Below are 26,341 nucleotides of genomic sequence, written 5' to 3' on the forward strand. Positions count from 1 at the left end.
CACTTAGATTTTCATTTCTCTTTCAATAGATTTGAGGTGTTTTGATTCAGGAAAATCAATATCTTTCAGGCTTGTGTCTCCAACAGTAGCTCTAGAAAGGTTTTGTTATTTGCTTTCAGTGCTGTTTAGGTATTGTAAAAAATGTTCCAATGATTAGTGACAGCTGCCTTTAGGATAGGACAAAGATGTTGAAAAGGGATACATCAAAATGCTATACATCAAAAGTCTGTGGGCCGATTCTCTATTAAAATGTGGAAACCTACCTGTAATAAGCATCCTAAATGGATCCTCCGCAACAGGTACTGTATGTATATTATCACTGTTATTCATTTGAACTAAATGCATCCTATAAGTCGATTGAATGAGATGATGTGCTGCTATGAAGGTGATGGCAAAGCAAGCACAACTGACTATGTTCTCAACATCTTCCAGTATCTTCAGTGACTCCAACCACAAATCCTTCAACCACGGCAATCCTTAGTGAGTATGCCAGGGCAGTGTGTGGTGTTGTTCGCCCCTCTTAACCTGCCTGCTACACTTCTGCGTTTTTCATTTAGATCACATTGTTGGCGCTCATTAATAGAAAGCAAAAGTGCACCTATCGTAAGGAAGAGAAACTTCCTGAGTAGTTATTTGTCAGGGCTGAGGGAGTGAGGGAGTCTCATCCAGGTGGTGGGGGAGACCCATCTCATCACCTCAGACCTCAGGGACCAGTTGCACCAGCTGAACTTAAGTTCGATCGCAAGTCAATGTTTAAAGTTTGACCTATATCATATTGTGAGAGGTCCAGTATCGAATTTCAGTTGCACCACATGCAGACTATGTTGTAACTCGTAGTGCGCATAGACTGAAAATGCTACGTCCATGACTAAGGTGTGTCAAGACGCAAGAAAATGTCTTTAGAAACTCAATCATGGAGGTATCTAACCAGCTAATTATGTGGCAACAGCACAATGCAAACTCATATAGGTCTGAAGCTTCACTTAATATTAAAATCAAATATCAGAATGAAGAGACAAACATAATAGTGCAGAAAAGTAAAACCCATCTAATGTCCAGCCTGGTTTGAGCAGACAGGAAGGATAATTTAAATAACTACTCCCTAATAATTACTAACTGTGGTGAGCAGAAGAACATTGACAATTTGTAAATCTTTGAGGTGGTTGGGCTAAAATTGCAGAAATTTAAGTCAATTTAAACTTTTCTTGGTGCAACCAATAAACTCAAACGCAACATCAGTTAACGTTCAAACTAGGTTACAATAGAGCTTGCGTTCAGCTGGTGAATCCCGCCGCTATACTGTAGAACGTCATTACTAACCCCAGCTTGTAGAGTGGCTTCTCTCGCCATAGCACATAGCGGATCAGCACGTTTCCTTTGAATGTAGGATGTTCAAGTCATGAAATCACTGATGCTTAGAGTTGTGCTGTGTTCTAATTTACTTCTTTAAAACATTGGATTAGTCTGTGGAAAGTTCCCCCACTTCGCCCTGTCTCATTTGAAAAACACAGCATGGCGTCTTTTTGCTGTAGCGCATTAGCATATATTCATGAGCTGTGTTGCATGCTGTTTGATCAGAGAAAACAAGAGAACTGCTCTTGCGTTGTTAACCAAAATAAGCAACATTAAAGATCTTTAGTGCCTCATCGCTAGCCTTTAGAGATGCTGAATGAATTCATTTTGTAAAATCCTCTATCCAGGTTTTTTTTTTTATGTGGGTGGTTTTTGTTTTCACTCTCAACATAAAAGAAGGTAAAACTTATGGACTAAAAAAGTGTCTCCAGGCACTTGCCTAAGATGTGGGCCTTATATAAGTTGACCTTAGCGTAGTGGATATGATATCATGGATTACAATAGCTCAAGTATTACTGCAACACAAATTGAAACATTTTTGACAATGTTCTTTGATTTTCTGCTAAAAGGATGACAAGGTTTCAGAATTGGACTCTGTCAGGCAACTGTCTGCTTTTTGGCTTTTGAATGGCAGCTGTGATATTATGCCTGAATAAATCCTTTGTCAAATGTCAAAGAAGTTAAAAAAAAAAGAATGGTTATACAGGAACGTCCTAGGCGTGATACTGCATTGATAAGATTTGGACCAGGCCATTTCACAGGGGTGGGTGTGAAAAGGTCGGTCACCACAGACCCTGTACTAGGTTTCCCTTCTTCCCTCCAACCTCATTCACCCTGCATGTTAAATATACAGAAATATTTATGTATCAGTGATAAAACTAGGATTTGAACCCAGAGTAGAAGTTTGCACATAAAACATGCAAAATAAATGAACTCTATGTCCCTAAAACTACTCGGGGAAAAAAACGGTAGAGTGGAGCTGAATATGAACCTCCTGTGTTTGACGAGTTTCACATCTGACCGTTGATTTGCGTCCAAGCTTTTTTGTTGTTGTTGTTGTGTCCAGTAGCATCCCAGACCTCTGGTCTCATCCAGATGCTCTGTTATCTTTTCTGGCATGCATACTTTAAAATCATAATAACAGTGATAATAATAATTAATGAAAAGTGTGCCTACTGTGTGCATCTGTATTTCAGTTTTTTAGAACACAAAATCTGTTCCCTCTATATAATGTGCTCATATTTATAAGGCATAATAACATATATTAAAGTATAGGCAGGGGTGGTCATCCTCTGCAAGGACAAGCATTTAGACTTCTGCACATATAGCTTATATTAGCCATACATATATAGAACAAGAAATATTATAATATTTGTGTACAGGATCTTCGTTGTAAGGATTCATTTGGTGAGTGTGATGCATCCTAACCTGTGTTACAAGTGGCTAACCAGGAAATGCTGGATTTCTTATTCATGACAATACACAAGAAGGTTTACCATCTATTCATGGATTTTTTAATCAGCTTTGCCTAAATGCTTAAAATGATTCAAAATCCTAGAATAGTCACTAAATAAGACATTTTGTAATGAGAATGGTTTTTTTTCTGTATTGAAGAAAAATAATGTAAAACGCAGGTATAGAGAATCAGACGAATCAGAAATATGGATGAAGCGAGGAGCCAAGCTTCAGTTTTAAAATTTGTGGCAACTATGAAACTTGCATTATCCAACCTAATTATAGTAAATTGTTGGAAATCATAATAGTTACTTTAATCCTTAAAGGATAAGTTTTGAATCAAATGAGTTTGGATCACTTCAGCGGCATTCATCCCAGACATTCATTTCTGTGATTTGCTCTGTACTGAGTAATTTACTGCAACAGTGAGTCTCATCATGAAGCTGCACTGGGAGTCTAAAATGTTCATTCTGAAACAAATCCTTTAAATCACTGAAGAACAAATTTCATGGCCTCAGGATTCATTGGCAACAAACCTCACGTGCAAGAGTAGTTTAACAACGGGATGGACGTTCTATCCTATCCATGACTTCCGAACCCCTTAACCTTCACCTTAAATCTTATTAAATGCCTACTTTAATGGTTACAAGGCTGAAAATTTTGGATACCCCATCCTACTTTTGATAGTACAAGTCATTCTTGATATACCACAGTGCTTGTTTTAATGATCGTTTCCATAGCAACAACTTACACAGGGATTTTTATGACAGCCAATTTACATGACTTTAAATCGATAATAAACTTCATTTAACACGCAGTTTAACAGAGAGAAATATATACTAATTTTAATTTTATCTCAGAGGAGATGTTTGTTTAATATTTTTTTAGGAGGCTCCACTGTCAAAACTTTGTAACAGTAAAGAGAAAAGCTGTGTGTTTTCTGAAACCGGAAAGTCTTCAGAAAGCCTTTTACCATTTTTGTATTACTCAGAGCTCTGAGACCTACAGTACTCTACAAATGTCTTAAGCCACCCTTCCAATAAAGCGAAATTACATTTAATGAAAGAAATTGGAACATTTGTTTTACTGCAACAGGTGCCTAAAAATGCAATTTAAGAATTAAAATTTCTGCAGCAACCTCATTTCCCTTCTTATCTGATCTAACCACTTAGCATTCAGCATTACCAGTACATTAATCACTGTTCTGGTCACCTGAACCTGTTTCTCACTGGTTTATGCCTTAAGTTCGATAGTTATTTTAATGCTTGAATGGGACTGAGAGGCAAAAGCTTGGCAAAAATGAGAGCCAAAAAAGTCCTTCAGGAATCCTGGAGAACTATTCCTCATGACTACATTAAAATTACAAGAAAGTCTGGCTCTTTTGGAAGAAATGAGGGGTGGGTAAAGACTTTCGCACAGTACTGTATGTTAACTTGTTAAAGAAATAGTAAAACATGGGACCTGTAAGAGAAAGAAAAAAGAGGCTGGTAAACTATTTCTTCCTTGTACAACAAACTTGTTTCCCAGCCATTCCACAACATTAAAAATTAACTATAATTGATAAAAAGAAAAATCTTCCTTAATAACAATTCACTGTGATATTAGGCAAATAAAACTGCTGCAATTGCATAATACATACCGTATATATATATATATATATATATATATATATTTTTTTTTTTTTTTTTTTTTTACTTTCACTGCAACTTTCCATATGGCATTACTGTAGCATAAAATCACACAGTGCCGAGGATAAAAGACACTCGAGCATGTTTTTGATTTGATTCCAAAAATGTATTCTTTACATTCCTGTGTTTGTGTGCCTAAAACCCACGTAAGTATCCCTCATGATCTTATTGCGTGAGCATGTCATGAGGTTTTTAGATCTACAGTAGATCTGTTGTCTCACACACTCATGTCTAAACCGCTGTTGCAGTTTTCTCTCTGTATTTACACACTGTGGTCCACCAGCAAGTATGGTTCAGTCATACAATTCTGTAGGTGGAGAGTGATTCTGGAACGCAGAACTTTTGCTCTCCTGTACTGTCTCAGCCGTGAAGGCTGAGGTCTGCCTCTGATCTAACACTTCACATGGTCGTTGTGTAGTCAGTGTTCACTCAGTGAATGTTTTTTTCCTGTAAATCATTGCCTTTGCTTCTGCTTGCCCACTTTTTACTGTCACTGATGATCTGCGAAATGCACAAGCCAACAAAAGGAATGTTTCTTCATGTTTTTTTTTTCCCCTTGACCCAATAAGATGCACTTGTTGAGAGGAAATTTGGTGTTGACATGATTCAGAAAGCAGTTTGGGATACGTTTCTCAGGCAGTAAATGATTGTATAAATTTTTTTATTGTTTAACATAAAACATAATGTTCGAATGATTTTATATCCTAAAACTGCTTTCCGGATTCTTAGCTCTTAATATCCATGGTTTTTATGCAGAATGTGATGTTTTAGAGAACTGCCAATTATGTTTTCAAATTATGTTCTCTTTTGTTTGTCTCCATGTTTGTATTTTTATGATTTTTTTTTTAAATTATTATTTCTATCATTTTTTTTTTTTTTTTGGTGTGTGTGTGTATGTGTGTGTGTTAACACTTGTGTTTTTACGTTTCACGTTTGTGTAAATTGATTTCCGATGTTTTGTATTTTTCATGTGATTCCCCCCCATCCCCTCCCAATTTTCCTTTCAACCAATGTTGCACGTGCGTATCATGTGACTTTGTCATGTGGCTCTTGCATGGTGCTGATGATGTCGTCTTCGCTGGTGAACAGAAGGTAAATTTTTTGTTTCTTTTGTCATTTTGGCTACATAGCACTTTAGGAGAGAAAACAGCAATCAATCATGTATTACAAAAAGAAAAAAAAGAAGAAAAAAACATTCACCCCAAGCCATCAACTTCATGGACCATTTCATTCATGAGCCATTGATTCTCTTTACCCTGCCCACTTCATTTCTGCTTGTTAAAAGCCTGCCCTCTGCCTGAAGGGTAAACCAGTAGGCCTCTGCTTTAATGCATTTTAATAATCCAGAAATAGCGAATCATAACAGAGTTTATTTATTTAAAAAATAATACAGCATTCATCATTCTTTATTATTTACAATTTCTATGTTCAGTTAATATCCTACTGCTGAGATTTGTATTGGTCTGTGGCTGAGTCCAAACAGGATCTTAAAATCCAATAACTCAAACTTTTATTTGGCTCAGGCCTGCTGCCTACAAGGTTCCATGGATATTTGAATTTAATAGCGCTTGCTATTTTTATTTAATCATTTGAATATTGCATAATTACAAGGTTTTCATAACGACTTAAAAGTATTTCACTAGGGGTGTGACAGTTTACACCATTATAACTGAGATATTGATACTATTGTTAAAGCTGCAGTGTGTAACCTTTGTTATGAAAGACATCTCAATAAAAAATATATATTTATATAAATTGGTTATTAGAGCCATATGGTGCAATTTGGCACTGTTCTTACAAGCTTCATCAAAAATATAATGTGTGTTCAAGTCAAACTGGAACTAAAACCGATTAACATTTAAAGAAGACTTTAAGCACTGTACAGTGATGAGACTCTTAGCCGCAGTAAAACATTTGAATGGTGCAAATGTTTTAAAGAAATCCGTATATTTATGCATGACCATCCCAGCCATGGTAACTCAGAACCCCATGAACGTTCAGCAAGAGGCTTTTCTGGTACTTAAAACTGGACAGACAACTTGTCAGTGACTTGCAGAAGAGACACATCTGTCTGTGGCTCTACAAGCCATTTCCACATGTTTGGCCATTATAGATGTTCCTGGGAGGCCAGCGTTTCAGATGTGAAACAGGCAATCAGATCATGAGAAAACTCACTAGTTAAATGGTGGGATAAGTGCATTAGTGTAGCAGGGTGTTGTATAGAGAAATATACTATATATATATATATATATATATATATATATATATATATATATATATATATATATATATATAGTACATATTATGAAAAATATATTTGTACTCTAATAAATGTATTGTTATTCTTCACAATCTAAAGTACCAGTTTGACTTGAACGCCCCTTGTATGTCATCATGCTACAAATCTCTAAATTATTTGAATACCTACTTAAATATATATTAAAACACCAGTCAAATCACTTATTAATCTAAGTGTGCCAAGTATTTACAGTATCAGATAAATCAATATTGGGTTGTGAATTGCCAAAATATCCATCATGATTACTTAAATGATTTAATATTTCCATAGTGTTAACTTTTTAATTACAAGAGCACGTTATAAAAAAATAAAGAATTATAAGCATGCAAAAAATATGACAACAGAAAAAAAATGCATAATAGTGCCAAATAATAAAACACTGGCGAAAAAAAACATACCACTAGTCTATAAATTCTTATGCTACTAAATACAGTATGTAACTTTTTGCTATAGTCTGCCCACCCCCATTTTTAAAACAGTGTAACATGTGGTGAGTAGATATAGAAAACATGTTTGTAAATTCAATTTTTTGTTTTGTTTTTTATGGGGGGAAAGTCTATAAAAGGGACAGCAGACAGGCAGACATAACTATAAACTTGGATTATTCATGATTGGAAACCCAGGAGGCTACTGAATTAGGCGACACAAATATCCAGGATCAAATGTAAAAAATAAAAAAAAAAGGAAGCATGATAAGTTTTTGCAATTAATTAAACACAGAGGATTTCAAAGTGCAAAATAATCATGAACTAACACAGAACAGGTGAACAGGATTAAATAACAGGACTAAGAAAAGAAACCAAAACAAAGAAAGTATAAGGTGTTAGTTGCCATGGGGACCATAATTCAAAGGGGGAACCATGACAGTGAGATACAACAGAAATCTTTTGTACGGTTAACATTATTGACAAAAAAAAAAAAAAAGCTGGGCGGAACAGAAAAGCATTTCAAATAGCATTTCAAATCCCAACAATGCCATAGTGGGTGACTGGATGTTAAAATAGTTTGGACTCTTTTTGAGGGTAGGGTGGCATGCTCTGTCTTCCCAGTCAGTCATGGCAATACTACTGTAGTCAGTGGCAGGCATCTCCAAGCTCGTGTAGGACAGGTAACACTTTCCTCAAAAGAAACTAATAGAAACTTCTACAATACAATGAACATATCACTACTAGAGATCACTATTAAATCTGTAAATCTACAAATGTTACATACTACAGCGTTAACATCAGCATTCTGTATGTGTTATAAAATTTAATAAACAAATTAACAAGACAAAAAAACTTACATTAATGAAGTCTGTTCTTACTTTTAATGATTTTGTACTTAAACTGCATATCATGTATTTTTACACTATATCGTTTCACCCCTAGCATGGACCATCCATAATATCTTACCTGATTCAATTAACCGTTCTACACCAGTTCCACTATACATTGCTGCACGCATGCAAGTTTACACACACTTCTGTTCAGGCCTGTGACTTGTCCCAGTCTTGTAGTTTTCTCCCAAGCATGTTCTGTGTGTGTGTGTGTGTTGGTGTGTGTGCGTGTGTCCGTGTCTACTACGTCTGTCTAGTTTCCATGTATGCAGATGCTGTAACGTTAGAGCACATCACTCTCTTTCTGATTTAAGGTACTCTGGTCATTACGGGTTGTGGAACTGACAGCTTGGAGTCTGATTTTGTTTAATTTTCTTGCCATTCACAGTAGACTGGGACGTAAATCAGTGACTGCAGTGTCACTCTTGCATGGTAGAGCATGTCTCTGTCTGTCGGTTTCTCTTCTTTATCACTTTTTTTTACTTAAACTTCCTTTTACTTTTATAGCATCTGGAAAACTTTCACCTAACTTGGAATGATGCTGGTGCCTGGATCTCTAATTTCTATTGATGCGTGCCGTATAAGAATGAAATGCTGTTTTTATTACTAACCCAGGTTTATTTGAATTTCAGCATCAAGCCACGTTGTCACAGCCGTGACCTTACTAATGTTACGAGGTTCTATTTAGCCAGAGCCTTATAATATTAGGGTCATGCAGTGGCAAAATTAACCAAGTATTATTTACGATCTAGTTTTCCTGCATGTTTGAACTAATAAGCTTATGGTCTGAATCTATTTAAGGTGCCTTTGATTGACGTAAAGCACCACAATGGGAAATGAATATCAATACTTCCAATTTAAACCAGCCTTATGTTTTTTTCCCCACCAGGGTTACGACTTTTTCTCTCTCTCATTCCATCATAGTAGCACGTCCATGCAGATATGTAGCAGTAGTTTATGTCATCCCATAACTCATATCCATCTTATGTGTACAGTACAAGCTAGCAGTGGTGTCTTTGACCGATGTCACACCAAGTGCTAATGGGGCTATACTAGCCACTATTTGTAATGATTAATCTACAAGGGTTGTAGTCTCCTCCCAGGTTCCTCTGGTGACACAGGTGGCTAGCTAACAATCTAAACATGCAGCCCACACAGAGATCTGGCTCGCCCTTGGCCTCGCCGATATTATTAAAAATAATGGAGGAGCTCCTCCAATCAACGTGAGTAGGATAATTAAGGGAGCACTGTCATTAGGCAGCGGACTCGGCGAGATAACGAGCTCCCACCGAGAGTACATTTCAGCAGTGCCCTCTTGCTCCAGTCCTCTTCTCATTACCGCCAAGCACGGTGCACGTCTTAACTCCCCTCTCCCAGGAGCCAAGAACTCTCACTAATGCTCAATATTCAGAAAACGGTTTGACGAAAGCTCTCGTTACGACTCTCAAAAAAATACACAGCAATGTCATCTCTCAAAACTCAGCTTGAACACTAAATTATTGGCAATGCCAGGCTGGTTATGATTAAAACCCACCAGATTAAATGTCCTCACCTGTACCATAATGTTAATCTGATATAAAGTAAAGAGTATAAACAACCCCTGCACTCCTGGGAATTGATCTCGCATATCAAACGCTATTAGAGTTAAAAGTAGGACAGTGATGCAGTTTTTATCAAAAGATATCCGTATATCTGTCCTGACATCAGACAGCTAATTAGCACAGCGCTGATTGGTCAGAAGTTGTTGCAAGGCAATTCATGTGTTTATATTAATGTGCTCCATTTAATACGTTGTCAATTTTATGGTAGCAGCTAACACAAGGATCTTCACAATGGATGCACCATAAACAGATTTTTCACATGGTGTGTAATTGTTGATACAATAAAGTAAAGGCTTTTTTAAGCAAATTTAGAAGGAGTCTCCAGTGTCAGCATTTAATTTGTCTTTTAAGAGAGAGAAAAAAATGAGGCTAGTAAGGTTATGACTGTTCACAGCTATTAGAAATAAATCATGTCCCACAACATTAAATCTAACTATTATTAATAGATAAAATTAAATACATATCATTCTTAAATAAATACAAAATTTTACAGGCTAATTGGTTCTAGGAGACCATTGTGTTACTCTGTGTTTCTCATTCGTATCGATAGTTAGATATATTTGTTAACATGACCTAACCTGTGTCATGTAAACTACTGTAGATTAGTATCAAATACAACATATGTTAGGAAAATGAATGCTCCACTGGTGGATTTTTAGTATGGGATTATCTATAGAATAAAAGTCTTTTAAAAGAATGTTTGCAAGCCTACCTCCAATGAGCTGTAGCTCAGTACCAACAATGTGAAGAACAAAAAAATACAGTATAAGTCGAAATTTGAACGCACCCACAATAAATTTCGTGATGAGTTTTTGGTGCATTTTTTACATTCTTGAAGAATACTGAAGATTTCCAAGCTGTGAAATACTGTAACACCTATGGCATTATGTAATTAAGTAACAACAACAGTCAGTTGTTATTTTAGGGCACAAAGGTCAGCTTTTCTGGAATAGTTTTAGCAAAACCCATCAAGCACCATGATGAAACTGGCTCTCATGAAGACGTTACCAGAAAAGCAAGACCAAAACCTACCTCCGCTGAGTCCAAACTGTATTACTGGTACTGGTACTGTATTTCCAAAGATTTCCCAATGTTTACTCCTCCCATTCTTGGTACTCAGACACAGCTCATTGGAGGTAGGTGTGCAAACATTCATTTAAAAGTCTCTTTTAAACTCTTAAACGTTTTAGACAATCCCATCACCCGTTCAATTATTCTCAAGATCCACCACTGGAGCATATATTTTCATGGGCTTTATGTCTGTATTTGGTACTAATGTAGCTAACTAATCTAGCTAGTATAACTATCGATATGAAATTAGAACATAATACAATGATGAAAATCATTATGCACCATGATGAAACTGGCTCTCATGGAGATCGTTCCATAATTGTCAGACCAAAACTTAGTTCATTTAGAGGTACCAGCCTCAAAATTACCAATTTAGAACACTTTAGAGTAGAGCCGTTACGAAGACTTTAAAATGCATAAGTATTAGACACATCTCAATATCAACTGTTTAAAGAATATGATTGCATATTTTGGAATACACCTTCAGCATTGTTTAACAAGGAAGTAATACATGAAAGCAGGAAAGACCATGGTATTTGAAGGTGTTTCTTAACGTTTGACTGGTAGTGTATGTTCTTGCCATGGTCTCTTGTAGGAACATTTAATAACTTAAAAACAGTCCTGTAATTGTTTAATAAATGCTGTGGACTGTGTTCCAGTTACCATTTATGAGTCACCTAATCAGCAGTTTTGCAGAACATTCTAGATATTTTAGTCTGCCCATGCTGAAATTTCTGGTAATGATGCATCCTCAGTATTTAGTTAGGACCAAGAACACTTCAGGGAGAATGGGAGAACTGTTCTCGGTTCATGACATCAAAGGAAGTACATTACAATACCAGAAAGTATAAGTTTATATTGCGAAAATTACTTCTTTTACTTTTTCCATCATAACTTATAAACCAGCTGTAAAATGATTTGAATGCATGAAGGGTAACAATTTTCTCTGTATTAAACTCATTATCATTTTAAGTAATGTAATTTGCATGACACTTTTGCTATTCAGCCCGGTTCAAGAAGTAATGATTCTACCATTTCGTAGCCTTTAAATTGAACATGCACTGATTCAACTTCGATAAGGGTCTTTTAATCGTAACCTTTCCTGGCCGACCACAATACCACATGCTCTTTCTCAGGATTGAGCAGAATTGGATTCAATATTATAACTAATACTTCATTTCTAAAGCATGTGAGCGAAGCCTCCTGTGTTTGCTGTGTAAGTGTCAAGGGCCTGGGCTAGGACACTCATACTAAACCCAAGACGATGCTTTTATTTCTACTCTTACTATAAATGTGTTTTTCTTAGGGGAACCAAATCCTCCAAAGCTGGAGGCCAAGCTGCAGTCCCCAGGCAATGAGATGAAGGTCAACTGGATCAAGCAGGATGATGGGGGCTCACCCATCAAACAGTACCTAGTGAGCTTTAAACCTGTGAGTATGATGGGATTTGAGGTAACATGATAATCTGTAGTTCTCCAGTCAGAAACATGACACAGTCAGTAATGCACAAATCCACAGTTTCCATTAGCAACATTTGACAGATGTCAGTTGGAGCAGTTATGGGTTCCACGAGTGGTAGCTTGGTGGTGCTGGGGTTTGAACATGTGACCTTCTGATTGGTACTTCTACATCTTTAAGATGTAGGAAGATTTAACAGGTTCATATCAGATCCTAGTGGGAGGAAGTATAATTAATCTATTATTTTATATACAAAGACTCTACTGGTACCACACCCCTCTTTAGTTCTCCAATCAGTAGTGTGTAGTTACTGTGTAGTAATCAGTAGTTACTCCACTGTTCATTATAATTTATAGTTCTCTATTAGAACTGTGTTACTAATGTTACAAGCTCTCTCTTGTTCGTCTCGGGTTGCCTAGTCAAAAACAGCTGTCTACTATTACATTTTAAATAAAAACTTATACGCAATAGAAAATAAGTCAAACCATGTATTTCTTCTCTTTCATATTCATGTTGGAGACTCCTACATTGAAAGCACTCATAGTGACCTGTGCATTTCTGTGTCTGTGTGCAAACAGAAACACCACAGCAGTTGGAAGCCCGTGATTCGTGTCCCCAATGGCAGTGACTTCTTTGTGCTAAGAGGTTTGGACTGGAACACAGAGTATGAGGTTTCCGTGGTGGCAGAGAACCAGCAGGGCCGCTCTAAGCCAGGCGTCCTCTACTTCAATACGTCAGCAGAACCCACCGCCATCCCAGGTACTTTTTCATTTTTGACTCTTCCCCTCTAATCCATACCCCAGCCACAGCCCCTGTCAATCAGCACAGCCTGCAGCCTGCACTAAGCCTCAAAATGCTCCACCCTAGCCGCAGTTAACTCTTTTCTCCTCTGCTCTGGTTGGGGATTATGTGGGCTATCTGGATTGTGACCAGGCTTCTCCTGGTTTTACAGACAGCGATACAGTCAGAGGTTGATGAGACTTGTTTAGCTCAGTGGAGCTGTAAAATGGTAAGGGATGGCTAGGAGAGCCGCTGGGGGTTAAGCCTGGAGACGTGACTCTAGCTTAGTATCACTCGACTGCTTTCCAGGTCTTTACTTTACCGAATTTTTTGGCAGCCCTCGGTTTGCTCTTTTAGCCAGCTATGTTACCCCACTCAAAGTTTCTATCAGTGAAGATGAGATTTTCTGCTTGGTACTCAAAAACAAAGCCACACAGAATCCCTGTTACCCATACACCCCTCCCTTCCATTTGCTTTGGCTGCCTTGTGCTTTGTTTGCAGGGCTGTGGTTCCAGACAAGTTTGCATTCTTGTGTAACCTGCCTCCCCACGGATCAAGAAATGGGCCTTGACTTTGCCTTTTTTTTCCCTGTATTAATAGCTATATTTGTTACAAAGGCTAAGGTTCAGCTCACTGCATGCTCATTGCAGTACCAAGCTTTTACTGATTGAACTGTGGCCCTTGTCTCTGTGGGGATGCAGCCTCTGGTTTTGCATGGTGTTACTTTAACAAGATTAATGTGTCAATGCTTTTCTGGGGTCCTAAGAGGCTTCTGCTGGTGCATGGCACCCGCTTTGTCTCATCCGCTTGATGGGATGCAGTCATCAAAACAGTGGGAGGTTTGGATCTTAGACTGCCATGATAAAGCAGGGCCAAACGGATCGAGTTTACAAAAGATGGATCCAATATGGTTTTCTTCTGCTCCTTATTTACAGAACGTGCCCACGCTTGTACTGCTATGTCAGAGTTGTTAGCTCCAATGTGTAACATGTGGGCAATCAAAAGGCTTGACATCAAGGCTTTTATTTTGGGTCCAGCATCTGTATTGCCTCAGCCTCAGCAGCTGCTCGAAAGCAGCTGTTCAAAAACTATCCAAGATTTTTTTTTTGTTTGTTTTGTACAAGCACTAGATCATACACAAGTCTGTTGACTTTAGGTCAGTTTAATACATAGTCTTGCAAGCCAGGGGTCTAGCTTTTTTCTCGAGACTCTGGTGCATTTTATTATAAAACATTGACTTTGTTATTTTCACAAAACAAGGTCATTGAAAATATCACATAACATTTATGTCATGTCAGAAACACAAAATCAAAATCGTATTGTATTCAGAAATTCATTGTCCTGTCATAACAAAATGCGAAAGGCCAATCACATTGACGGTTTTAAGATGCTAAAGCTTTTAGCGGAAATGGTAAGGAAAGAAGATATCACCAGTTACTATGGCTATATGTTTACAACATATTGTTAATATATAATTCTATTTTTTATTACTTTTATATGTGTTGCTAGATCGACTTTGAATGTAAACGGTCAAATCAGAATTCATGCGACTCTGCACAGGGATTTCATAGCAGTGCTAGCAATACTGTAGCTACTAAAACAGCTGACTAACTGCTTGCCATCCTCCAGAGAAAACTCCCAAACATATTTTTGCTGAAATTGCATGCAAATCCGATCTCACCAAAAAAAAAAAAAAACTCCAAAAACAAAGTAGCTTGTAATGTGAACCTCAGACTGAGATATCTGAAACAACATAATAACTGGCTTGTTCGTGAATGAGAGACATAATGCACGGCAAAATCTAAGTAATTTGGTGGAAAATGTAATACTGAGGCAATAACATTATACATTTTTATTCAGCTATCCAAATCTCCCCAGATACAGCTGACCAGGGGTGGTGAGGCAGTTCTAAGGCACAGGCCGCTAACATTGCTCAGTTTTAGCAAACAGTGGAATGCTCAGTCAGTCATCCAACAAACCATTTACACCATGTTGCATCACTGCCTGTTTATGCTTTGGGTTGTTTTTTTTTTTTTTCTTTTTTTTTTGTTCGACTGCAACCTTCCCTGGTGTAAACAGTTCAACAGGAGAAAGCATAATGTGGTTTTCTACATTTATATTTATTATGTGTAAATGTATTCAATGAATCAAGGTTTAAATCCATTCACAGAATATTTCATTATGATTCATTATGTTTAATACCAGGGAAGTTGCTTAATGTTGCTTAACTCACTCATCATTACCCAGTTCCTTAATCGTTTACCATCTCTGTATGTCCTCCACCCATAGTTTGCTATGCTGCCCGTCATTCCACGTTATTAACATGCTGTTTTTATTTATTTGCTCGTATTAACTTGCTTTAATATTCTTTTCTAATCTGTAGTTATCTTTCAAGTTTATGTTTTTGTATTTGACGTATTCTCTGTCTCTTTCTCTTTTCTCTCCCTTTTTTCCCATTTCCTTCCCTCCTCTTTCCCTTGTTCTGTCTCTATCCGTGAACTCACTCGGACACTGCTGGACCATCACATTTTCATACGCAAAAACCCTTCGGCTTTTGATTTCTTTTTTTTCCCCCCTCTCTTTTGGAAACTTTTTTTTGGTGGTGTGCACTGTCGCTCTGGTCTCCTGCCGCTGTGTTCATGGTGTGGTGGTCGTGGCTCTGGTGTTGCCTACCTCAGCTACCCTTGGCTGCTCCTGTGTCACGTACACTCTGGTCACTCTCATGCTCCCCATGCTGACTGTGTTCTTGCTCTCATAAACTGGAGCTCGACTGAAGAAAGGAGTGCTTGCCTCCACTTGGCCTGCTCCACTGTCCAACCTCCAACCTTCTGATCCTCTGATCTTCTGATCCTACTGCAAGCTTAAACAAGAACAACACTAAAAAAAGAAAGAAATGTCAGTCACATGTTAACGGGGTTAAGCCGAGTACTCAATACTTGCATCATTTTTCTTTTATTTGATTGTTTTTGGATTGTTTTTACACTCTCTGTTCTTTATTCCCATCAATTTTTCTGTCAAAATTAGGCACCATCTGTTTGGTTTAAAATTTTCTTTTTTTCTTTTCTTTCTTTTTTTTTTTAATAAACTTTCCGAAGCACTGAAGAACATCTTGTGCCTACCAAGAACATCTCCAGGCTTCTCTTGGTAATGCTTTTAGTGTACAATCACTGTGAGGGCATCTTTAACCAAGAATTTCATACAAGTCCTGTTTTGATCACATGCATTTCTGTTTAGTTTCTTATTCCTTCATCTTCTTAGATCTATTAGTTTGATCACAGGGCTCATAACGGAAGGTTGCTTTCAAGAGGTCAGATTTGTGTGTTAATATAAAACAAATGTTTTTTTTTTGTGAAAAAATGTACATAATTTTAGATAATTCTAAAACAAAAAAATGAAGGTGTGCTTCTTGTTCTGCATTATTTTTTTATTTACTTTTCTTCTTCTTCTTTGCTTCTTCCTTGAGGTAAAAAAAAGAACATATTCGAAACATACTACCAATGTCCGAAGTGTGAATTGATTCTACTCTGTAATACAGTTTTGTAACTACATACAGTACCGGTGTGTTTTTCATGCAGTAATCAATGTAGGGATTAAGAAAACAAATAAGATAAGTGTATTTTTAATGAAGAATGTAATGTGAGCTGGATCAGTTGAAAGAAGCACTATGGGATCTTGAGTCCTAGTTGGAGTTCATAATACATTGGATCATAATATGGTGTGAACGTAGTGTGCTTCCTCCACACCGCCATGGTGCTGATTGTTGGTTCACAGAGCCTTCAGCTATGAAAGGCAGGTGTGTTCTGCTGTACTGACGGTTTCTCATCATCATCCATCATCATGTAAACTGCTTTATTCTTTAGAGCTTTTTTTTTCCTCTCTCTTAATGACATTTTTTAGAGCACCCCATTCCTTGTCTGAAAAGCAAACACGACACCCATAGGCGTTTGTGTGAATTTCTGTAACACTTATAATAAAAGAACATTTGTGACACTTGCTACATTATTCCCTGTTGGCCAACTGTCTGTCATTAACCGAGGCTGGCGTTCCAAAAGAAGCATTAGGTTGTTTGAAAAGTCTTTTGTTTTTCACTTCCAGGGAGGGCATCAATTGTCAAATTACTAATGTCAAAATGTCTTGCAATGTAACAGTCCATGAGTTGCATATGGCGTTGGGAACTGGAGTCTTTTAAATGGTCTCAAGTGACGTTTTTTTTCCTGATCATAATAATAATAATAATAAAATTATGAAAATTAACTACCATGATTCTTGAAAACACTTGCCAATCACCCTGTTGGGTCTTTTCCTATCTGTTAGATAGGAGGTTGGTTATTTATTTATTTATTTATTTATTTATTCCTTTTTTTTAATGATGTATCCAAGAATTGATTGGATTGTTGCTTATAAACTTTTTAAGAACACACCAGGGTTTATTTTAGGTTCAACAATTTACAAGGACGCCTAGTTAAATCAGGAAAACAAGTAAGCAAGCATTATGTCTCCTAATGAGGTTCATTATAATAATCATTATCACAGACAGAGAGGGGGGAAACACATTTTTCAATTTTAAACAACAGTCAATTGTTTTGGTGTCCTTGCATTTAACTGCTGACTCGTTGATGGCACCATGGTGTGTATAGGCTAATTAACCAGAGGCTAATTATCTAGAGGCCTACCTTTTTACAACACTAACTCTAGACATCAGAAGTGACAAGGTTATTGTCTCACTGTAGGGCACTGACAGGGCAGGGGTAGCTCAAGGGCTAAAGCATTGTACTGCTGACCAGAAGGTCCCAGGTTCAAACCCTGCCGCTACCACTGTTGGGCACTTGAGCAAAACCTTTAATCGTCAACTGTATAATGAGATCAAATTTAAGTTGCTCTGGATAAGGGCGTCTGCCAAATGCTGTAAATGTATTGACTTTTTAGATACTGACATTTAAACTGATAATTTCCCCTTTCTTTCCATGATTACATACAGTAGTACTAGACTGTGTAGGATTGAGCATATCCTACTACATTCGTATGGGAAAACAATAAATAGAATACATGACTATAACATTTTACCAATAGCATTATTTAAAGAGAGTATAATTTTTTCATTATATAAAATAAATAAATATTTATTCTCTTTAAATAATGCAATATATATATATATATAAGGTTTTTTTTTTTGCAATGACACACCATATGGGCCATTTTGTGCCCTTTTGTTGTTATCAGATATTTAAAATGAGCCTAATATCCACAATTTCAACTTTTTGTGATTATACCGGTGCTCATTTTTGGTTGTCTGTTGAACATTGCGATAATCATGTCTAAAAACAAGGACTTATCGAATTTCTTAATCTTCAATGATTTAAAAACATGCGCACTGAAAATGGTTTCCACTCTATGACCATGCTTTTATTATTACAGTATGCTGGTCAGGTCCACTCTTGGGGGAAACTATGAGAAGCAGTTAAGATAAATTTCAAACAGTAGGACACTGTACCAACAGAAACGTGGGCCTGGGATACACACAGGAGAGATTGAAGTTCACTGTAGTTAAATATCTTCTACGTGTGATATTCACTTATTTTGACCATCAGTTCTAGAGCATGCTACTTTAAGCAATTAGCACAGTAGATTCATTAGGACTTAAAAAGTAAACACAATAGGTTAAAAAAAAAAAAACATTAAAACAAAATCATTAGGGAAATTCTGAAAACCTGTGACTTGAAGCAGAATGTTAATTAAATTATCTGAATTTTCTATGTAGCTGTTTCTGTTGGTAAACTTTAGTTTTTCTGCCTATACAAGAATATAATGAACCAGTTTGTGCCATTAAATGTGTATTCATTGGGTTATTTTAATATTTAATACACTGCAAAAATATGCCTTAGACAACTCACAGTAATTATTCTGCAAAAGAAATTACATTACATAGTTTATCTCATTAGATATTACTGCTAAAATGGGCTATTAAATACAGATTAACTTTACACTCCGAACATACCCGGGATTCTTTCCTGGCATGAGAGAAAAAAAGCTTCGAGCTTACAATCATGAGTTCATTCCATATTCATTTCCTTTTTAAATGCAAATGTATCATACTTGAAGATACCCCATACCCAAGAGAAACATTTTAAACAGCCTGATACATTTCTTGCATGCTCCTGATAGTGTTTCATATTCAATTTGTCATCTCTGCAGTAAGACTCTTTGGAGACAGGTGAGAGACCTATAGGACATTCTGGACATGATGCTGACTCGACAGGCAGGGGCTTTGGCGTTGAAGAGCTCAGAGCCAGCCTTTGTTCTTGGAACGTGTGATGTGATTTATTGCTGCACTTAAAATGTGGCCCAGAGCAGAGGAAAACAAATGTAAGGCCCGCAAAGAGCCCTGAACCCTCTCGAGCTGGGCAGTAGATTAAAGCTGCCAGTCATGTCTCCCACTTTCTCCAGCCAGATGTGCTCTCCAAAACACAGCTGGAATCAGAGATGGAGAAAAACACTGGCAGACATACAAACGGAGAGAGGGAGTATGAGTGGCAGTATAGTATAGCTGCATGAGTGAGTGAACAGTTCTAAGATTTAGGACGCTGTTGAGGGTTGTAGAAGTGATGATCCCAGCATTGTATTTTTCTCACACACTGAAGAAGACTTTGGAAACTTATAGAACTGTGAAATCAAGAACAAGCAACACAGTGTAGGTAACCCAAATTAGAGTCCCTAAAAGCTGGACTTTGGATAAACTTGGCACCTTAAAGTGTTTTTATGTTAACGGAACCTGGTTAAGTCAAGCTTGAATCCCATTAGAAAGCGAAAAAAACCCTCACATGTCCAAATTATCAAGAAACCCTTTTTTTCTAAAAGTGCACCCCATACTTGTGAGAGAAATTTAAGGAAATTAAAGGGAAATAACGTACTGTTTTTTGTTTTTTTAAATATGAGGAATATATTTATCTTGCTGGTATGGTTTGGAGAAGAATTATTGAAAATAAATTCAAAGCTTTCTTGCCTGTAATGATTTTTTTTTCCATAGTGGGGATGGTGGTATATACTGTATGTCTATATATGTATACATAAGGTATATGGTATATACTGTATATATACACAGTTTCTCAGCTCACCCCTTGGATTGTAAGTGGAGAGTGCTAAGTATAGGTTTTAATAGCATTGAATGCATCTTGAAGACGTATTGTGAGCCAATTACCCAAACCAAATTTAAAGGTGGTCCGGGAACCCTCTTTTGTAGTGTATTTCAGATCACAGAACACATCTTAGACTGCAATCAAAGACCATGTTATCGAACGCTTCATTGCCCTAGCTGCAAATTACATAATTATTACAAGACAGTTTGGAACGCAAGCTGAAAACTCTTCATTTCTTGGTTTTGTATGAAATCCAAGTTCAAGTGGTCACTAATGCAGGTGTGAATGGCTATGTCTTAGCTGTCTGTCTGTGATTGAATAATTAATACTAGGAGAAAAACTGGGCTTAGTTTCTGTAACACTTCTTTGAATCAGTAAAGTGATATTAAGCTTTTTAAATGCATTCCACTTAAAAATCTTTCTAAAAAGCATACCCATTGTTGTAGGTTTTTTTTTTAACATTTATAAGTGATCCCTAAAAGGATAAACTTAATAAAGATCTAGATTTCTAGATTTTAGCTTTTTTTTTTTTTTTTTTAAGATTTTAACAGGTAAAAGGATTGGAGTTTCACAGAGACTTCTTTGACTGGTTCAAATAAAAGAAATCTTACATAAAGACCCATTTGAAAGTGAAAAAGGAAATCTGATACAAATATTTTAATTTTAATATATAATGCCAATGTAAAATCCTAATCTGTTATGATTTATGGACTTTACAAGACTTCGAATTTTCTTGGTTAGTAGATCTGGGTGATTAAATTAATTATGTAGTTTAATCAATCCTTTGTAGGTCGATTTAATAATTTAGGTAAAATTGGCAATGTTTAATGGTCTAAAATTTATAGTTTCTGTTAAAATACACCACAGCTTTTGAGGAAAGTAAAAACTGCTTGGCCTTTTCCATAAAGTACTTGCAAAGCATCCTCGTTTTGCGAGATTATTGTTTAGTTCTCTTCTTTGTAAGAAATATAGCTGCTTTGTTGTTGGTCTTTCGGTTGCTCTCGGCAAAGGGGTCACGACAGCGGACCATCTGGTCCACAAATACAAGCTTGGCACAGGTTTTATGCTGGATGCCCTTCCTGACGCATGGACCGGCACTGCATTCAGTGGCTGGGGATCGACCCTGGGCCTTCTGCATGGCGGTGAAACACCTACCACTGAGCCACTATTGCCCTAATCAATAAACTTTAATGCTACTTAATTGACTTGAATAAAAAAACACAATGGCCAAAAATCTAACAGTCTATCTACGATTTACAACTGCATTGTTTAGTAGTGATGGGAAAGAAAATCGATTTAATGATGAATTGTGATTTTTTTTGTGTGTGGCTTTTCATGTATGGTAACTCTAAAAAGTTAGATACATATTAATTTTAAAAAATAATTTTAAATACATATATGCTTTCATGTATTTAAGGCTGTAAAAATCCTGCATTTCCTTTATAATCCTACAGGGGTGTGCTCTAAACTGTTCCTACGTTGGCATAGTGCAAATGATTTGCTAAAAAAGTAATATTCACCTGGGTATCGTGCTAATATTCTATATCGGATGGCTCCTGGTAATTCCCATCCATATTGTTTAGTATCTATCACTATGACTGTTTGAAAGTTTTTCCATGGAACCCTACTAATTCCTTCAAGAATATTAACAAGAAAAAAATTCTTTATGACACAAGATCACTACTTTGTATTTATTCACACTGAGTGGAAAAAAGCTCAAATCTAGAAGAACCCCTAAAGAATCTTTGGTTGTCCCTCTGGCGGAATCTCTGGAGGTTCAGTATTTCCCAACAAAACATTTTTAAGAAACAGAACCTTCTTTTTCTTAGGAAGTAGGTTCAAAGAATAGTTTTTTTTTTTTTTTTAAGAAATGTATTTAGGAGTGTTAAAAAAACATTTAGTTGGAACAGTTTTTTCCTAGAATGTATGATTGGGGAGGGGGTTCCGACAGATGTGTTCCAGGAGAAGCTTTTAATGCCCGCATAACTGATGCACACTAAAGTTGCAAGTTACGATGTGAACTGTTGTGAAAATTGCTTTGCCTTCTCGCAAATCCATTTCTGCCGTAACTCTGCTTTGAATGCATCAATAATTCATGACCTCTTGACACATTTAAATGTGTTTACTTTATTTATAAGGCTATAAATTAAGGGCACATTTTATTAGATATGATTTAATATTTTAGTTTGGACCCTGATAGAATGATAGACAATAATTAATTACCAGCCAGTACGACATTAAGGGGTTTTGTGGCTAAGACTGCACTCCCTGAGCTTGAACGATGCCTGCTGGAAAGTGTTTGGACGAAATTTTTATTGAGTGCAAAGCACAGACTTGTATATTAGGAAGTTGCAGAAATAATGTTTTCTAACCTAATCTAAGAAAGGAATAGTAAGTCAACTTGAAAGAGCTGTTTATGTTCGACTCTGCTATCCAATCAGACGTATACCATATAGCCCAGGCTCTCAATCCTGAAACGCGTCGAACCTGGCTGCGATGACTGACGGGAAAGCACATGCTGGAGAAAGATAACGGGGCTTCACAGAACAGACTGTTCTGGAGGAAAGAAGTGGTGAATGCTGCCAATTAGTATTAATTCAGCCAGAGGGCTGATTTAACGTAACATTTTTGATTCATTTCTGCCGTTTTCTTACTTTGCTTACTACTTTGGTCTGCTCAGGTTCTCCGGTCATCTATATGGCTCAATTAACAAAGCGTTTCAGTTTACTGAATTCTCCTTTTAAAATTCAGGGCACAAAACCCTGTCGTTTGTCTTTTCTGCCTTTAATTACAAGACCAAAAGAATGGTAGTGTGCATTTTTAAGTTATTCACAGGTCATACTGTAAGGAGATCCTTAGGATTACATTTAAGAATGGATTTGCATTGTACCTTTGAAAAGAAATATTCCTTTTTACCTGACATTTCTGCTTCTGTCTATTTCTCCTTTTTAAAATACTTGAAAATTGTTTATTCTCTAGCTACATTTGCCAAGTTTTTTGCATTTTCCCTAATCTGACACAATCTTTTATTAATCAACAAGCCTACAAGGTCTACTGTCTGCCCTTGTCTAATCTTCTACATGTAAATCTTCCGTATGTAACATTATGTCTAGACAACATACAGTAAGTCTAGACAATATTTCTACAGTAAGCATATTTTTAAACACATTCATACACTGTTATTTGTAATATTGTAACTTATGAATTACATTGTTTCCAATTGCCTTTTTCTGGCCCTGAAATGACCTCCCACTCTTCCCAGAAAAGAGGTGACTGAACACAGATACAGTACCTCTGCCCTATTTCTTTATAAGTAGGAGAGGTCAGATTTAATACTGTAGAAGTGTAGGCATTAAAGTAAGTATTGTCAATGGTCTCTAGAAATTCTGGATCATCTTTAAACATTATATACTGATGTTTTAATCTTTTGGTCATTTTTACATTATTAGTTATGTGTCATTTACGGTAGGGGTCATACTTTTTTCTTTTTTTGAGTGTAAAGCCACTAATGGAAGTCATACTTTATCCCAGATAGAGTTTAATTAAATTAAACTTTGCTTAAAAGATTCCATTAAATATGGAATAAAACATGACAGGAGCGGCACAGTGGCGTAGTGGTTAGCACTGTGGACTCACACCTCCAAGGTTGAGGGTTCGCCTCCTGCCCCAAGTGTGTGTGTGGAGTTTGCATGTCCCACAGTCCAATCCACAGGCCTGCACTAATCAGGATAAGCACTGTAGAGAATGACTGAGGAATACATGACAGGATGTAAGTTTGACAACCAATGTCGAAATGGGGTGATGTTGCCTGATGGTTGTTGCAATTATTGTTTCCTATATATCATATAGGAATATATCATATATTATAGCTAGTGCTACCAATGTTTTCAATTATAGCATAGCAGCTAGAATCCATTAGATCCCTCTTCGTCGTTCTTATATTAAGTGATAGTAAAGCACTTGGTCCCTAAGACCATAAAAAAGTCTACAAGCACTAACACTGGAGACTCCTTCCATAATGTTGAGTCAAGGTCTCCTTCCAGAACATTGCTGAAAGAACATAGATCGTCAGTGTATGTGAAGTGAGTGCTATGCAAGTCCCTGTGTAAGTTGTTAACACTAACATATAGTGTAAGAAGGAGCATATTTTATGAACGTTATGACCGGGACGACTTTTAGAGCTGCTGATATACTGTAGCGAATCAATCTCTATTTCCTCCAGACCAATCAGAAGGCTTGTGCTATGGTGCAATTGCTGTAGATGTATTCACATTATAAAGGAAAACTGATATTTTTGCACGGAGCACAAATGCCGGGTTGCCAGGCCATTTCCCCCTGGAGTGCTGCATAGCTAGAAGTTTGCTCAAGGGCACAATGGCAGTAGCAGAGCATTAACAGGATCTTAACAGCTCATATTGCACTCATGACCTCCTGGACCAAAGGCAAATGTTCTCGCTTTGCTTTCACCACCCACTCACTCACTCAGTCTTATGTGCATTTAAGTTCTTTTCAAGTCTCGTAGTAGTGGATTGTTTCCATGGTGTAAACATTTATATCGCTGGTAAGTAGTACAGCTCTTTAGCTCTTCCTGTTAATCATTAGTTTTTTTTTTTCTATTGACATTCATACCGCGGTTTAATTTCTTAGTTTGTAAAGTCAGTGCATAAATATGTATTTTTATATGACTATGTTTCAAAGTTGCAATACCCCATTATGAACAAGATTAGAGTTTCAATTTCATGCCAGCGCAGTTTGTGTGTAAAATTCTTGCTCAGCGTGAGACACAGGCTGCAATAACCTTTGCCTCTGAAATTGGATGCTGTGCAGATGTTTTGTGCAGGATGATCCGGTTTTCAGCTTCCTCAGTTACATTGTATAAATATTATGCATTCTTTCTAAGGAAGTTCTGTCCTGTACATTTGAGTTGTTGTATTTAGCTACAGGAAGCTTGTGTGTTATGTGTGTCTCTGGTTTGTTCCTCATTGAGCAATGAATAATTGAATTTTTTCCCCTGTAGAGATGCACCCAAGATGTGTTCAGCTGAATGAGTAATGATGCAGAATTCTTTAACCTTCTGTTTCTGTTGTTTTGCTCCGGTTATTGATAACCTGCTCAAATCAAACATAGTAAAGTACGATGGAATACCCTATAACCCCCACACAAATCAAGCATGATTGCCTGTTGGCGAGAAGAGAAATGCACTGTAATCATGGGCATACTTTTAAAGCACTATTAAAGATATCAGTCACAGTTAGGTCACACAGAGCAACAATTAAGAATGAAGTGGAGAAAAAATAATGTGCGATAAATCCCCAGTCGCTCTTTGTCAATTTCAGAATATGCATAATAAAAGCATGAGTTGATGAGTTTCATTATGAGTGTATTTCTAAACTCATATCTGTTTCCCTGTATTGAGCAACAACAAAAAAAAGACAATCTAAGACATTCATTAAAAGTTGCACAGCTTTTGTCTGGTCACCCAATTTTGTTCATGGAATGATTTTTTAAATATTTTATGTGATGCTATAAATCTATATAGTTCATATTTTAAAACTGAGACAAGACAGCTTTGGGGTTATGTCTTTTAAACAATATAAGCATAACTCAAAGTAGAACTTCACAATGCCGTAAGTGGTGCATGGGTGCAGAAAACATTATCAGAATTCTATAACCTTAAACACCTTTCCAAACGCATTACTCGGGCTGTACCGAAAGTAATACAAAAGTAGGCATAATTTTTTTTTTTTTTTTAATTGTGCATATTGGTAGAGTGAGTCTTCTTCTATACAAAGGTAATACTCAACAGAGGTTCCATCACAAGCAATGCATTTGCACCATTGTTGAACCCAACTCTCGAATCCTCTTTGAAAATACCCTTTGTTGCAGTTGATGTTCTCCCAGAGTTACTCTACCAACATGTGCAATTTGAATGACTGATGTCAGTTAATAAAAAAGGTATTCCCAATGTTGCATTATTTCCAGTACAGTTCTTGTATTTAATGCTTTCAAAGGTGCTTTCAGTGGTTGTCCCTCCAGGGTTACTTCTAAAGGTTTTATGTGGAATTCTGAAACAGAATGTTTCCCCAGTGAGACTTTGAAAAACATTTTTGAAAAAAACAAAATTATCCAATACGTCCTTAAATACGTATTGCATAACCAAATCCCTTCTGTTTGTTCCATTAAAG

General features: G+C 36.8%; 1 protein-coding gene across 7 annotated transcripts in view; it reads left to right on the plus strand.

The window, feature by feature from the left end:
* Window positions 1-26,341, plus strand: part of ncam1a (neural cell adhesion molecule 1a) — a 294,029-nt gene that overhangs the window by 255,350 nt on the left and 12,338 nt on the right. For 3 of the 7 annotated variants that reach the window (XM_053477987.1, XM_053477980.1, XM_053477981.1), the window contains 3 exons: window positions 433-480; window positions 12,092-12,216; window positions 12,822-13,002. In XM_053477987.1, coding sequence (XP_053333962.1) covers window positions 433-480; window positions 12,092-12,216; window positions 12,822-13,002 — 354 coding nt within the window. Of the gene's footprint in view, window positions 1-432; window positions 481-12,091; window positions 12,217-12,821; window positions 13,003-15,701; window positions 17,018-26,341 lie in introns of those variants that run through there. The other 4 variants (XM_053477983.1, XM_053477984.1, XM_053477985.1 and 1 more) reach the window with 3 other exon arrangements.

This window comes from Clarias gariepinus, chromosome 19, assembly GCF_024256425.1.
Source record: "Clarias gariepinus isolate MV-2021 ecotype Netherlands chromosome 19, CGAR_prim_01v2, whole genome shotgun sequence".
Lineage (NCBI taxonomy): Eukaryota > Metazoa > Chordata > Actinopteri > Siluriformes > Clariidae > Clarias > Clarias gariepinus.